The sequence below is a fragment of the Thermobia domestica genome, chromosome 2 (assembly GCF_964235325.1).
Source record: "Thermobia domestica chromosome 2, izTheDome1.hap1.1, whole genome shotgun sequence".
Classification (NCBI taxonomy): domain Eukaryota; kingdom Metazoa; phylum Arthropoda; class Insecta; order Zygentoma; family Lepismatidae; genus Thermobia; species Thermobia domestica.
In genome coordinates, this window is record NC_137455.1 from 330466669 (window position 1) to 330483584 (window position 16916).

The following is a 16916-nucleotide window of genomic DNA, read 5'->3' on the forward strand; positions in this document are numbered from 1 at the left end:
ATCTTTATGAAATGGATAGTAGTTCAAAAATCACTGTCTAAGTCTTGAACTTTTTTTTCTCTGCTTTTGATTCTAAGGCGGAGAATAGAATATTTGTTCACCATATACTCAGAAGGGTCGCATCCCACACTTTTTAGTGTACTAGTCAAAACAACAGCTGCTTTTCTGTCACTTAACTCTGCTGCATCAAGGCTTGTAGCTACGTTACTGTCTAAAATATTCTTTCTACCCCTTTTCTTTGGAGGTGGATCACAAGATGAAACCACTTCTTCATGTATCGAACTAGTTTCAGTTTCAGTTGAACTGTTTTGTTCACATGCATCTGGAGGAATTGATGTTCGTTCAAAAAGTAATCTTTTATTTTCTTCTTCACGCTCTTTCATTTTTTACAAATGTACTTTTCTCTCTCTTGAAGTTGCTTCTTCCTTTACAAATTTCATATCAACATTTCCCAGGGAAATATCAAAAAGATCTTCCAAAGCCATCTTCCTATCATCATCTTTATTCTTCAAACTTTCCGAGCCCTTGGCTTTGTTTTCTTTTCTTTTTTTCTTTTTTTTTCAGCTTTTGCCACTCCTTGAACAGATTTTCAATTTTATCAATCACATGTTTTTTTAATCTTGTAGGAATATTAGCCTTTTCCCAAATCTGAATCACATCACTAGCAGCACAGTGAGATGAGTCCTTTATAATTAATTCCTTTTTGTAATGAAAGAAAACACTAAGAACTTCTTTTTTAGATGGTAACTTTGTATCATTCAGCGATGTGGAGATTTGACCAACAAGTCAAATATTTGTAGATGTTCTCTTGCAATAGTCTTCTTACTACTCCTTGCCATTCTTAAATATCTCGAAGTCCAAACACCAAACAGCATGAAATAATTGCTAATTCACTTACTTAACAAAACAGTTAATACACTTTTGTCCTAAAGCATACAACTCTCTTGGACTGATAACTTATCTTGTGATATATTTTAGTGCACTAAATTACGCTAAAGTAATGAGATAAAGTAGGTTTTAACAAGTTACTGTAAACTGGAATAATATGTTTTTGCAAACAATTTAAGATGTATGTAGGAATAACGTAGAAGAGAACATTTTTCTTTAAAAAAAAAAAAAAAAAAAAAAAAAAAAAAAAAAAAAAACCCTGCACAAACACTCTTCAAAGTACTGTAGCTAATAGGTAACTTAGCTCTCAAGTCGGGCCTGTATAGTACTGCGAAGCGGGGCAAGTCTGGACATGAAACACTTCTGTCTCAACATGAACGCTGGTGTGACTATCCAATCATTCCCGACGTTAATAATTACTTCTTTATAGGGCGGTGTATTTATTATTAACCTTTGTTAACAATATTGAAAATTTGCCATTGTTTAAAACAAGAATGCCAACGTTCAACTTTTGAAGGAAAATTTTCCTTACGTCGCAAGGAGCACAATACTGCGTATACATTTTCATTGGTCTGTGCCTCACTGTCTCAGTGTTCTTGTATGGCTTAATTTAAGCAGAATTACAGAGCAGAAGTATACTGAAACACAGAATTAAAGGTTACGTTCGAATTATTGCACAATGTAAAGTATTACAAAACTGAACGGACCTACATGTATTTTGTACCGTGCGTACTGACGTTTTTGCGCCCTGGACTTATTTAAATAATAAATATTCGTTAATAGGTGCTCTTTTGATGTTTACGATATTCTGTTGCATCCCACCCTCGTAGGCATGTGACCTATACGGTCCATGGGTGACTGCTGATTGGTTGAGGTGAAAGTAGAGGGCAATGTACTGTCCTATTTCAGCAATTTCATTGATAAGCAGTGTCACTTTTGTGTTTACCAGTGTGATTAATTTTAATAGAAATTCCATTTTAAAAAACTCGATTATGTTGAAATTTCAAAACATGGTAGCGACCCGTAAAACATTTTCTAAAAATCTGAAGATCTTATGAAAGTCTTTTTCTAAATAGTAGATTAAAATAAGAAGGTGCCCCAGGTAAATTTCAGAAGTTAGGTTTTAAGGACCGGACTACTATATATATATATACACTACTGTTGTAAAGTATTGCACACCTGGAAAAAAATTGAAATTTTCAAGTGTGTAATCTTTTTTAAAGACGTAAATCATTATTTGCTATATGTTTTGTTGAAAAACCATACTCGACAAGTGACACTGAAACCTAATAAATATAAAATTTGTAATGAAATATAATTCTAGTATTTTATTTAAGTGAGTTTAATAACAATATTCATACATTGCGTACTACACAATGAAATTCGATTTGTTATGTTACATACTTGCAGGATAGATAGTTGTTAAATATCTTTGTTACAGCTGTTAGTTTTTGCTATTCAATTTCTCGTATATAAATGGTAATTTTAATACATATATGTTTCAGTATGAATGTTAGTACTTTGTTGTATTACCATTTGCTTTAATGATAGCCTTCAGTCTTTTTGGCATTGAGTCTATCACGGACAACAGATCGCTATACTTCAGGTCGAATAAAATGAAAATGCTCTATAATGGTATACCCTCCGGAACCTCCTTCAGCCACTATGAGGAATCAAATCAAAATTTCGCTATATGGCAACGTTGCAGATTAACTTGGAACCATTAACATTGCTCTACGAATCCATCAAGCAGTTACATCAATTGTTACACTTGTAAGTGATGCTACTGTCAACGTCTATCAACTTTAAGTGCCACCTAGAAAGAATCGATGTTACTATTTGATAAATTGGTATATTTTCTCTCTGGTTCTTTATCTGTGACGTTACCAAATAGTGTGCTTCGCGTCACCAGACGAGAACCCGAAAAGTATACAGTTATGTATATTTTCGCTTTATTTTAACTTGTAGAATAGTGTTCTGTAGTCTGTTGGCGCCATTTTTAGAACACTCGATATAACTACAGGGTGCGGCACGTAAAACCGGCCCGTCGTAATATTCTGGTATATTGTGTTTTTGTCAACACTTAAATAATCTACCTTCCTACCAAGAGATGGCGTGTCGAGGTCGGGTCGACTTATGTGACCTGCAGCAGTCACGTGCAGCCGCAGCCAGTGAAACTTATCGAAACCAGTTGAGAAAAAGGCCTCGTTGTGTTAAGCCGGGTGAGTGTCAGTGTGTGATAATGCCGTATTTGATACCCAAGCGTGTTGCCATTGTTGAAGGGTTCATTCTCACTGGATCTTTTGTGAAAACAAAGAATTTGTTTCGGGAGAAATTTCCAGGACGTTCTGTGCCAGCAAAAAGCACCATTCAGGAATTGATTGAAAAATGGCGGCGTACAGGATCGGTTCAGAATGCTCCCAGGAAGAGACGGCCATCTGTCTGCACACCTGAATTAAAGATGCAGGTGGAGGAGATAATGACAAGAAGTCCTCGAAAGTCAACCAGGAGATTGAGTCAACAGGTTCATGTGAGTGAGAGAAGTTGCAGACGTGTTTTAAGGGGACTGAAGTTAAAACCGTACCGGATAAGTGTTGTGCAAGAACTGAAGGAGCCTGACCTGCAGAAGAGGGTGCATTTCTGTTCATGGCTGTTGAGCAATGTTGCCAGTGGTTTCTAGGATCCACTAATGCTCATCATGAGTGACGAGGCGTGGTTCCACCTGTCTGGGTACGTAAATTCCCAAAACAACCGGTATTGGTCGACAGAAAATCCACACGCAATCCACCAGGTACCCTTGCATGATGAGAAGATTGGTGTTTGGTGTGCCATTTCCGCCACACGCGTTATTGAGCCCATATTCTTTGAGACGACAGTGAACAGTGACGTGTATATGGAAATCCTGGAGGAGTTTTATACACACTTGACCGAAGAGGAGCGTCAGTTATGTTACTTTCAGCAGGACGGTGCAACATGCCACACATCAGCTGCATCATTATCCCTTGTGCATGAGATGTTTACACCAGAGAGGACAATCAGCAAAGGTTTGTGGCCTCCTCGGTCACCAGACTTGTCCACGTGTGACTTTTACTTATGGTTACTGTTAAAGGAAAGAGTATACGAAACAAATCCACACACAATTGAAGAACTCAAGACCAGGATCCAGGATGTCACCAATAGCATTACAACACAAGAACTGACAAGGGTATATATGAATCTCCTCAATCGTGCTCACATGTGTGTTGAAGTGGGCGGAGGACACTTTCAGCACCTGCTGTGAAGGCTGCTGTGAAGGTGAGTAGTCATATTCAATACATTACATTTCATTTTATATGTTCACTTTACGGGCCGGTTTTACGTGCCGCACCCTGTATTAAAGATAATATTAGAATATTCAAGTTCATAATCGTATTTAAATTTTTGTCTTTATATAAATAACGATCAATCTTCTTTTACTATTATTATTTTTTTCACCCTTGTCGTCTTCCGTTGATTCATATATATATGTCCAATCCATTTTTATATCCCTGCAAGGGTGTAAGCTCTTCAGATTCCCAACAGTGGCGGCTCCGAGCAAAGAGAGGTACATAGAGGAATTTGCTTTTGAACTAAACTATACATTGCAACTCGGCCTTGATTTGTTGGATATATTGCTAACTTAGTACTTGGCGCTAATACATCAAAAATAAAAGTTATATAATAATAATATTTTTTTATCTCAATATTTCTAGCAATATTACTATGTTTACATTTTAGGTCGATGAAATAAACATGGTTCTTGAAATTCCTGTAACGCGAGCGGACAAACACTATTTTAATTTGAAGTACAAACCTGATAGAAGTGATACATGGGGACTTGTATCTGAAGTTAAAGTACTAAATGGAGGGAAAATAATTACGTTAAGAAGTATTATACAGGTAAGAAAATTTAGGTATTTTTAAAAATAGATTTTTCTGTATAAATTAGTGTGCTTGCAAGTGAAAATAGTAATTACAACAATATGAATCAACATTTTATCTCATTGTGCAACATGATCAGTTAAATAGAGCAAGGATAAAAATTAACACTTTTCAGTTAATTAAATGAAGTAGACAACTCTGTGTTAAATTGGAAGCTAAAACTTTCACAGGTGCGCTCTGGCTTCGTACGTGAACGAAATAATCACAATTCATTTGATTCTGTGTATATTATTCTGATACCGTTTGAAGTAGTATAAGTAACTGCTGAAAAGTTTATAAAATCAATATGAAAAAAAAAAAGTGTGAAATTCTGGAAGCTACCTCAGAAACCACTGTTCTGAATTCGTCAACAGCGGCCTCAATCGACACAAATCGTTTATCACGCATCATATTTTTCATGTATGGAACAAAAAAGTCACTGAGTAGTAAATCAGGTGAATACAGACAACGAGTCATTAATTCAACATATATACTGGACAAAAAAATCAAGTTTGATTGGTGAGTGGTAACTGAAATTTTGTTGTGGTGAAGAATAATGCGATGATTTGGGTTTGTTTTATACAATTCATTGATAACTTTTAGCAAACAAATTGTTCTATACCACCTAGCATTTACCGTCCTTCAGTCCTTTAAAGTATGTCCGATATAACAGAAGATACAACTAATCATTTGCCTGGCACCACTCCTCGAACGAACAACTTCTGTTGGTTTTGCCTCACTTTAAAACACCCAAACATTGGATTACTGTTTAATTTTGAGTTGGTATAAATGGATCCAAGTTTCGTTCCCTGTAACGATATAGTACACCAATTTTGATTTACTTCTGTGTAATGTTTTCAACATTTCTTTATGCCAATTGACACGAACCTGTTTTTAAGCTTCGGTCAAGTTAATGTGGGATTCAACGGCTGGCAAGTTTCCGTACATTCAGGAGATCATACAAAATTATATGCATAGCTTTCATGTCAATTTTTAAAGCATGTTACGCTATGTTACACTATGTTACATACCGATCTCCCTCTTTCATAGCACACACAGCCTCAACATTACTGACAACAACAGACGTGGATGAACGACCTTCATGAAATTCATCATTGAGAAATGTGCGAACACGTTGGAATTCAGTTGTACGTAGTTCTATTGGATGGTGCTTCGTCGTCAGAAGCCAAGTGAAGTCACTCAGTGCATTGTTTCGATACTAAAGTACATTTAAAATAAAATAAAAAATCATTGCCCAAACGTGGTCACGAGAAATTTCCATTTCTCAACAAAATTACTGCTTCAATCTGCAGTGAAAAATAAACAAATGGGTTTAAGCAAACAATCAAAGATAATTTAAACGTAGAGTCATCTATTCTTCGGAATTTTGTAATAGCGTAACGCTAAGCCACTGTTAATAGTAGTTTGCAGAAACTTTTCCAGCACCCTTCATATTCATTTGAAATATAGAAACTATCTGGCACATTTTCTTTTTTAAACTGACTTTGAGAATAATTTTTAACACTGTATTATCAGTGATATTGTTCAAAAATTTAAGATTTTTCAACTCTGAACTTAATTTATTAATTCACAGTGTGTATAAGCCCAAGAACGTGATAGCAAAAGAGTTGAACATAGTGGATCGTGAAGTTAATAACTGGCAAAATCTACGTAGGTTATATTCTGTGAAGTTATGGTTTGAGAGTGGATAAATTCAAGTTGTGTTTCAGTTATTTAGTCTTTATAATATTTTATACAGTATGATGAGCAACATATGATAATTCATGTTCTGTGTAATGTTAATTAAGGACTCATAATTACGTAAGTAGTGTAGTAGTCGTTTTTCGTATTTGGAGCAAGTAAGGATGAAAAGCAGGAGTGCCTTTCGAAAATGTTTTTTCCAGAATAAATACATTGGCACTTTGAAGGTTAGTCGTGTTATGTTAACTGCTAAGAAATATTGTGTTCACATAAATATCGTTCCTTTAAATGCAAGATACTTCTGAAAATCTTGTCTTTTTCTGTTCCGAAGTTATTTAGTGTAAAGAAAAATGTTTCTCTACATCTAATCTTAATCATTGTCGAAAGTGGCAAAAGTGTTGTTTGCCAAGTTTTCATCTCTTCGTCGTCTTCCTAAACTATTATCCTTCTCTTACATATTTCAGCCATAAATGGTGGTTTAGGATTCCGGATCTTTTTGTAAGACTGGTAAGGATTCTTTGAAATTAGATGTGAACATTTTTCTCAAATTACCCTCAACTTTAGCGTAACATTATCTTTTGGCTTATCAATATCAGTGTCGTACCATTTCTATGCCTCAACCTCACACTTCCTATCGACCATATAAACAAATCTCTAAACAGAGTAACGTTTATTATAAAAATAAGCAACTGCAACTATCGAAATATGTTGTTTTGATGAAATAAAGTGGATTAATGTCTTATTATGTAGAGAAGGCTTACTGAGTACTTTACGTTTCCAATAAACCAAAATAATAAGGTTTAGAATAAATTTACGCATAGGTTTGGTTGAAGATTAGTGTTCCTTTTGGTTAGAGATTAGCACCAAGATCATATGAGGCGTGGACCTACAGCTTAAGGTAAAATTTCAACTACTGTAATGGTTCAAATTTCATGGCTTTTCTACCGGGAATCGAACTCAGAACCCCTTGCACTTAAGGCACGCACGCTAACCACAACAACAGCGGGAAGGGATTTACAGATATTATGTATCTTAACAGCATGTTTTGGTACAATCTATCTAGGGACGAACCAATCCTGATTTAAAAAAAAAAAAAAATCTGTCGTGCAGATCAACTTATCTATTCTCCCATTGTACTTCAGTGACTGCACCAAAATGCAAAACCACTTAAGAAGTTTGATAGTTACGTGTATTCTTTATTGCATCTCTGTAGGTAAAACTTCCAATGAACTGTCACTAACTGAGAGTTTTTTTTTTTTTCAACTTCGTTTTTCACAACGTTTATCATACATGTAACAAAATGATTTCATATGGACTGACCACAGAACCTAGTCTTTGTTGTCTCTCTCTTCTTGAAAACATCAACCTCATTTGCCCTCAGTCTTATCCAATATCAGCGGAACACAATCTTATGATCTCTTAACTTGAAGTAATTCCTAGTCTTTGTCAACCAAGGTGAGTCAGGTTAGACTTGAAGTCTATAATGTTGCTTACTCCTGGTTGAAATGCACGGTAACCCTATTTAGATCAGCCAGTGTTTACTGTAGCATCACACTACCTTCATCTTTTGACAGTGTTTAACTCGTATAATACGTCTATTTGTCTATATCCATGTAGAAATGTTATTGAAAGTACCGAACTAATACAGAAAGGCGAAGGGATTTGTATTTACAGTGCGTCCGTTTGCAGTTTGAGCTCTCTCATGGCTATATGGTTAACATACGCACCCGGACTAGATAATCCAGGTTCTTTCTCTGTAGGAACTTATATTCATATCCTACGTTAAGCTGTGTGTTCATGTCCCATATAGGCTTGATGTTCATGTGAAAGGGGCGTTAAATTCCAATCAACCAACCAACCAATTATAATAATTGTTATAATTCACAAAATATTATAAACAAGTTCTCTCGTGTTTGCTACAAATATGAACATTTGATAATAATTTGTTGACTGTTCTTTAGGACTCAGCAGACAGTATAGTGTGGTCACAGAATCTCCAGAACCAATGCCAGTATTATTTTCTGCTAACACGACAGTTCCCAGACGCTGGATGGATAAAAGTGGGGTTATGGAATAGTCACCGTGGTCATTTGACGTGAACACCATATACTTCATTATATGGGAATTTTGCAATCTGAGGATATGGTTAAAAGATATAGGTTATGGATTACCTCAGGGCTTCTTCCTGGGTACTAGTAGAATGTATGCTCTGGATCCTCGTATGTGTAAAGAATTCAAAGAAATAATGTGGAACATTTGAAGAATGCGAACAGTACATATGGTGCATGGTGCATGATATATTGTTTTGTTTTTTAACCCCTTCATCAGTTGCAGATTTCTTATTCGCCTTGGGGGGCGCGGTGGCTCAGTAGTAGAGCATTCACCTCCGGTGCTTGGGGTCCCTGGTTCGATCCCAGCTCGCGCCATGTGGACTTTGTGGTGGACAAACACCGTGATTGTGGGTTTTCTCGGGGTTCTCCCGTTTCCTCCCACTTTCTTCATTCCACCATTTCACTCATCTCTCATCATCACCGTCTCCTTTAGCCTTACCGGCATAACCGTGGGACGTAAAACTTAAAAGATTTCATTTCATTTTTCTTATTCGCCTTGTAGAGCAGAAAATTATTAAATCTATTAAAGATATGGGTTTGACAAGGCAAATAACTTTTACCCTTAAAATTAAATTTGTGTTAGCAAAATCTTTGTATATATAATGGCGCGGATCCAAGAAGAGGGCTATAGGGACTATAGCCTCCCTCCTTGACGCTCAGGTATACACTGGATAAAATGGGCTTCAATCCTGCTTGCTTTACACTGGATAAGGCGGAAAACTATGATTTAGCCCCTCCCTTGATCGTATCCTGGATCTACGGTTGTATATATATATACGGGGGTTGGACAAGAAAATCTAAAACGTTTGCAAAAGTGTGAAAATCATACCTAGTATGGTGTGGGACCTCCTTTTGTGTCCAAAACAGCTTCGATCCGACGTGAAATGGACGCATACAGCTCCTGAATCATGGTGTGTGGAATTTTGTGGCATTGTTCCTCCAAAACATGCTCCAGTTCCTTAAGGGATGCTGGTGGAGGGTAATGAGACCGAACACGCCTTTCTAACTCAGACCACAATAGCTCAATGATGTTCAGATCTGGTGATTGTGGGACCCAGGGGAGGTGTGATAGCTCCTGGTCATGCTCCTCAGACTATGATTTCACCGTTTCTGCAGCGTGACAGGGTGCCAAATCATCTTAGTAGATGCCATCACCATCAGGGGACAATATTTGGGCCATGGGTAGAACCTGGTCCCCCAAAATGGCCTCATACGCCTTAGCATTGATCATTCTATATAGGGCTATGATGGGACCTGCAGAAAACCATGATATCACTGCCCATGCTGTAACAGAACCACCCCCATGCTTTACAGTTGGGAGCAGACAGTCTATATCACAGACCTGCGACGGTGTTCTCTATACGTAAACACGACCGGTTGTTGGAAACAAGGTGAAGGTCTATTCATCGGACCACATTACGTGTTTCCACTGCTCATGAATCCACGCCTTGTGGTCCTTGCACCACTGGATCCGCCTCTTCGCATTTACTGCTCTGACCAGGGGTTTGTCGATAGCGGCCCTGCCATGAATTTTCATTTTATGAAGTTCCCGTCGCACTGTTTTCGATGAAACCGGGTTCTGTAGGCCGGAATTGAGTTCAGACGTAATTTTCATTGCAGTGGTCTTCTTTATAGCTACTACAATCCGTTTTTAATGTCCTCCGGTCCCTATCTGACAGGATTGTCTTTCGACCACTGTTGTGCTTTGCAGACGTCGTTTGTCCATGAATTGTGTATGCCCTCGTGACATTGGACACAGTGCCTTTCGATACCCCCACAATGTTCGCCACTGTTACCACTGAAGCTCCAACCAGACGGGCACCATCGATCATGCCTCTTTGGAAGTCTGTCAGGTCGCCCATTTTACCGCACCACTTTCACACCACGACACTCACAGGTGAACGGTTTACTGCTGACAAAAGAGGAAGGTTCACATGACACATTGAAAACAAAAAACGATCGGCAACCGCAACATGTGTTGTACAGTGTAGGGCCAAACTTATATGTCCTGTATGAAATGTTTTTAGATTTTTTTTTGTCCCACCCTGTATATATATATATATATATATATATATATATATATATATATATAAAATATTCCTTAGTGGTAATAATATCCTTGTACAATTATTTTTCAGGTCTATAACCATTTCAGTGAGCCAATAGACATATACTATATGACTAGACGTGGTAATGAAGTAGAATTCGTTGGAACGATTGAACCATCCCAACAGTTGAATGTTCCAATTAAAGCTACTTTTACACCAACGAACGAATTTTTCTTCAGTGTTAAAGGGTATGTATGTTTAGTAATTGAAATATGTTACTTCATGTGGCTGCTCGCATACTTTTTGATTGTCAATTTTGCCATCTTAGAATTTTGGGAATGTGAATATTTCTTTCTTTTCTTTCTTTCTTTCTTTCCTTTTTTAATGTTGTAAGGAATGTAGTAAGAATAGCTCAAATTTTCCTTCATTGAAGATTAATATTCTTCATTTTGCCTTAAGTTAATAGATCTATTCAACCACTTATATGTATCACTGCCAAACGAATCGTTATACAGACTTGGGAAGCAGTCTCTTGACAGTTGTGATTGAGATAATGAGAAAGATTTAGAATGCTTCACATTTCGAAACCAGAACCTTCGTATAATCCTTTCTATCTTGCTACTAGAGTAAACTGTGTCTCTTCATTTCTTAGGTGGAGGCACTGGGACGACTGTTTCCAGGTATAAAGTGTGTAGATGGTTACATAAACATGAACTGTACTCGAAGACCGCAGTTTTTTTTTTTTAACTGCCGGGCACACAGCATCTTTTCGAGAGATTCATTAGTTTTTCGAAACAATTATATATTAACGTGTACAGTATTTTTACCTATTTCTGTTAACTATTAATAAAGTGCTGTCTACCCTCTTTATTTCTTAGCTTCAGAAATATGTAATTACGAACCGTTAACAAACTTCCTACATATAGTATATATACACCCCTCCAACTCCCAATAGCTTACCCCGAGAGTACTCTTTTTTACACTGTAAGCACTATATGTAGGAAGTTTGTTTACATGATGGAACACACACACACTATATATATATATATATATATATATATATATATATATATATATATGAGGCGGAGAGAAAGAGACCACATCCATATACAAAAGCATTGCAGATTCTTGAACTGAAATCCTTTGGAAAGAAATCCTATTCTGCCTTCTTTCTAAACTATAAATAAGACTCTTAAACAAGACTTGGGGTTCGTAGCTTTCCTCTTTACATGGTTTTGGTCATGGAACCAAGATTCGAGTTTGCATAATAATTTCTGTTTATACCCGTATATTGTCTTTACATTTGAAGAACATAAATCGCTTGCTGTAATGAGAAAATTGAGAAGTGACCTCCGTATGACAAATAGCTGCAAATAAATACACTATATAACCTATTTATTTCTATTATATTATTTTCTTAATTTTTATTTAACATTCACATATAAAATACCAACGTGCTGTATTCTAACTAACATAATAATCACTATGTTCTGCAATGATTATATGTTATATATATATACACAACTGATGTATTTTAATGTAATTATTTTATATAATTTTTCATGCATTGCGGAAAATAGAATTTCATAAAAAAAAAAGCATTGACTCAGATGGGAATCGAACTCGTAACCTCACGATTTGGAATCCAACGGCTTACCGCTGAGCTAACACAAGCACTCTTCGAAAGATGCCCTAGCGATGTATAGTGGCTCTCTAGATAATTATGACATTCATATCCACTGTAAACGCTGTTTTTGTTCTACTTGGACTTTTATTTTAGTACTCAGGCGAGACTTATGTTCTATGTCTTAACTTTCAGCATTCTTTTACATATGGAAAGATTCGTTTACGTATCTAAATGTTCCATTACGTATGAAGAGCTAAATGACAAACAAGCATATGCTGACATTAATCAAAGTTTTTAAATATTGTATCATTAAGTATTTCAATCAATGTTGCCTTTTTTATACAATTGGTAACAAGTCTTATTATATTTAAAAGAAGAAAAACACGTCTTCAAATTTTTTGCTGATTGCAAAGGTTGGCTTCGAAGTTCGAACCTGGTTTACTTTTTTCCCCAAGATATCCGAAGTTGGACTTAAAAAATTTTTGCTTCGAAACAGCAATAAAGAATGCACTCAACCTTTTTGAGACAAGGTGTACAAATATTAATTATTATTCAATATTTTTCTTAGTTCATCATCACAACAGGTTGTAAGATCCGCAGAACCATGCAGCAAGCTATCTGTTCAGGTGATTCTGTAAGAACAGTTCCTTCGGAGAATATATTTTGCATGGATAAAAATGAGTTCTTAGTGAACGTAAAATCAAATATAGATTAATATTATTAAAATAACTAGTTACTAAACCGTTATTTTCTAGCATTCTGGACTGGAAGTCGTTAATTCTTTTTGTAAGTTGCTCTTAAATTATTAGAAAATGTTGATTCTCTATCGAGACTCAAACCCGGAACTGTGCGTACTAAGTGCGAAAAGCGTGTCAACAACTCGGTTAAGAACGATCATATGTATTTGAGACACACAGAGAGAAAGAATTTATCTGTGCCCCGCCCCCCCCCCCCTTCCTACAAAATCCTGGCTAAGGGCCTGGTCCGTTTGACCACCATTCACAAAAGAACTCGTGTAACCTACTGCACCGAACAGCTTGACTGAACATTAGAATAGTTGGGCTGTGTACTGTACACAAATGAGTTCAGGTACAATGTATAAAGTGACTTGCCACATTTTGATATGAAGAGTTTAAATCCTCTCACCCTCTCCAGCATTTGAAAACTGAGCCATTAGGGAGAAGTGATCATAGTGTCGGGTGGGGTCATGTTGGAAAGTGTTCAAACGGAAACCTGTTATAGCCCAAGCATATTGCGACATCGTCTTTCATCAGGGGTGCAGTGGATCCTGACTTTCGTTTGATAGGTGACAACGCGCGTCCACATCGAGCGACCTTGGTCAATGTGGCAAACCCCTCGTCTGATTTACATCCCATGGAGCATGAATAGGCGCTGTCAGATCACGCATTAGGTAACCTCATCCTCCTCTAGGACGCTTAGTGCGTTGCGGGTTAGTTGTACAAGAGTGGAATAGCATACTACAACTGCTGTTGGATAACCTTGTGAAGAGTATAATTGGATAGAGCTAAACAGACTAGACCAAGCATTTTTTTTAACGAAATTGAGTTAACTATACGAACTTACTAGGGGCTCCGTAGTCTAGTGGTTAGAGCGTTGGACTCATGTCCGCGTGGTCTTGGGTTTAATTCACGGCCGGTGCATCCCAATTTTCGGCGTCTACCCAGCATCGTGAGGCAAACTGGAGAGTCATGTGAATAAAAGCAATGACGGCCACTAGGTCCAGAAAGCTCCTGATATGACTGTTAGAGATAGAGTGACGCAACGCACTGACCACGTGCTCGTCACTAGGCTGGACATAGTTCAGCCGGTCGCTAACAGATAGCGTTAGAGCGGGTCAGGCCCAGAAAGGGCTGTCACGCCAGTTGTTAGTTATACGAACGTTAGTTAGTTATACGAATGGTATCATGTGAACTTCCATCTGGCGAAGTAGACAGCTGTCCTGTTAAAATGCTCATTATCAAGATAGCCAGGGGCTGATCCAGGGGGGGGGGCAATCGCTTCCCCCCCAGGACAGGAACCTTTCTTATTTTATATATATAAATGAAACCCATCCCAAAGTTTGGAGCCCTTAAAAGTAGCAGTATGACAATGCCCCCCCCCCAGAAGTCGGTCCTGGATCCGCCCCTGAAGATAGCTAGTCAATTTTTGCCAGATGAAAAATTACACCATTAACACCAAGTTCGTATAGATAATTCAATTTCCTAAAAATTGGTATAGGTCTAGTCTGTCTTACTAATGTCCAATCATATAGACTATAGACACCTTATCAGAATCTTAAGAAAACGGATGACATAATTACGACCCTTGTAATTCTTCCTGGCTAAGTGAAACGAAATGAAATTTTAGTTTAACATCCAGAGTTTATGCCCTGTAGGCTTAAGGAGATGAATGAGGAAGTGAGTGATTTTTTTTTTTTTCTGTCCTTCTGGGAACCGAGCCCAAGATCACGTGTACCAAAGGCGCACGTGCTAGCCACTAGACCAGCGGGAGAGGGGGGGGGCTCTTCTTGGCTCAGTTTTGCATATTCTGCTGTTTCTAACTGTCCTTTGTGTGTTTGTCTACGTTATTGGTGGTACAAATTGATTTTCTGTGTTTGCATACACTCTGTTGTAACCGCAAAATATAGTCACTGTGACTATAACTTGAGTTACTTTAATTATTCGTAACTTTTGAAAAAATCGATAACTATATACTTTGGGGAAGAATATTTTCGTACTGACAGCTTTATGTCCTAAATTGTTCTTTTAACAGCGAAGTGTCAACCATTTTAAAAACACATTGCAGATATAGAAAGAAATTACTTGTAAGTTGTAAATGTTTCACGAGACGTGTATGAACAGGCACTAAGAAAATAAGGTATAATTTATATTAATAAAGGACAATAGTGGATATTGTAAAACTTTGTCCCATATAGGTATAGGTAGAGCATTAATAAAAAGAGTGTCCGGAATCGATCTCCCACTACCAGTTTTTATTATAAAACTTCTCCACTATAAAAGTATTTTCACAGAATACTATACAAATAATTTCTCTAATATACAGGGTTAGTTATAGGTTGTCTTTGACCGTAAGGTCGCAGACAGGATCTCTATAGAGTCCCGTAGCAGGCTAAGCAGAGGGGAATTAAGCTTTGCAGCAAGCAAAGGCGGGTTAAGTGGCCAATACAGCCCCTTAGCAGGCTAAGCGGCTGAGGTTAGAATTCCCAGACAGAGCCCCGTAGCAGCCTAAGCCAGGAGATAGGATAGGCGTAGTCCCGTAGCAGACTAGAGGAGGGTCACCAGAAAACTGGTACTGAATTGCCTTTGTCCATCCAGTTTATAGGGTTCCTTGGGTGGCGGTGGCGCTTCTGCTCCGATGTCGTCTTCTGCTCCGTGGGAGGGGCTAGAAGCGGTGGTGGTGTTTGTAAACACTGATATTACAATATATACTGGGATATTACAATATATACAATAGATGATTCCTTACAAAAGTTTGTAATTTGGGATCATGTATGAACCAATTCAAATTGCAAATAATGGGGTTATATATTTAAATAAGTGGTAATAGCAGATTAACAATGGGTATCACAATTGTCAAGATATTGCAACAGAAAGTAATATTGGTTCACCTGTCAATGACTGAATGTATGAAATTGCCATTTATTGATAAGATAATAGCTGCATGCTCTGCTAATCTATAGAATATGATTAGTAATTCCTCTTAATTATTCCTATTTTGATACAACTATCTCAGTACACTATTAATACATTTTAAAGTCATAACCTATAAACTGATGGAAGAAAAGCCCAAGTTAAAATATAGTCACTTGAGCAAAGATGTAATCTTACAATCAAAAAAAAAAATCTTTGAGTTTTACGTCCCACGATTATGCTGGTTAGGCTAAAGGAGACGGTGATGATGAGTGATGAATGAAATGGTGGAATGAAGAAAGTGGGAGGAAACGGGAGAACACCGAGAAAACCCACGCACACGGTGTTTGTGCATCACAAAATTCAGTTGGCGGGGGCTGGGATCTAACCCGGGACCCCAAGCACCAGAAGTGAACGCTCTACCACTGACCCACCGCGGCCCTATTCTTACAATCAACGTATACCCATGAACCATAGTATTTTTTCCCCGTAATGTTGATAGGCCAATTCCAAGAACATGAATACGTGAAAGATTGAACTAAATACACATTCGAAATACACGAACGTGGATCGACAGTTATGAATTATTGTCATCTATGTACTAACAAAGAACTTGTAGTGGGAATAATCCGAAATGAACAATATAGGAATTTTCTGAATCTTCCATCGGATGACTTTTTAAATTCATAATTCTAACATATTGTTGCATATAATCATTGAAACGACGCCCAGCGTCAGACACTAGCGACACACGTATGATATCAAGATTACTTATGATATTGATCATGGTGCATGGTCGCTCGCAGCTGGAGGCAAGAGGGGAGGCAGCTACCATTCCCTGGATTTGCAAAGGGTGTTTAGCTCGTGAAAGTACATATCAAGACATACCAATTTGCTTTAATACATTTTCATTAAATACTAGCTGAAATACCCATTCTTCGCATGGGTCAGG

At 37.4% G+C, this 16916-nt stretch overlaps 1 protein-coding gene across 2 annotated transcripts in view; it reads left to right on the top strand.

Annotated features, from left to right (window-relative positions):
- Window positions 1-16916, top strand: part of Vps13 (vacuolar protein sorting 13C) — a 426449-nt gene that overhangs the window by 239500 nt on the left and 170033 nt on the right. For both annotated transcript variants that reach the window (XM_081749100.1, XM_081749101.1), the window contains exons 36-37: window positions 4645-4806; window positions 10778-10935. In XM_081749100.1, the coding sequence (XP_081605226.1) occupies window positions 4645-4806; window positions 10778-10935 (320 nt within the window). The remainder of the gene's footprint in view (window positions 1-4644; window positions 4807-10777; window positions 10936-16916) is intronic.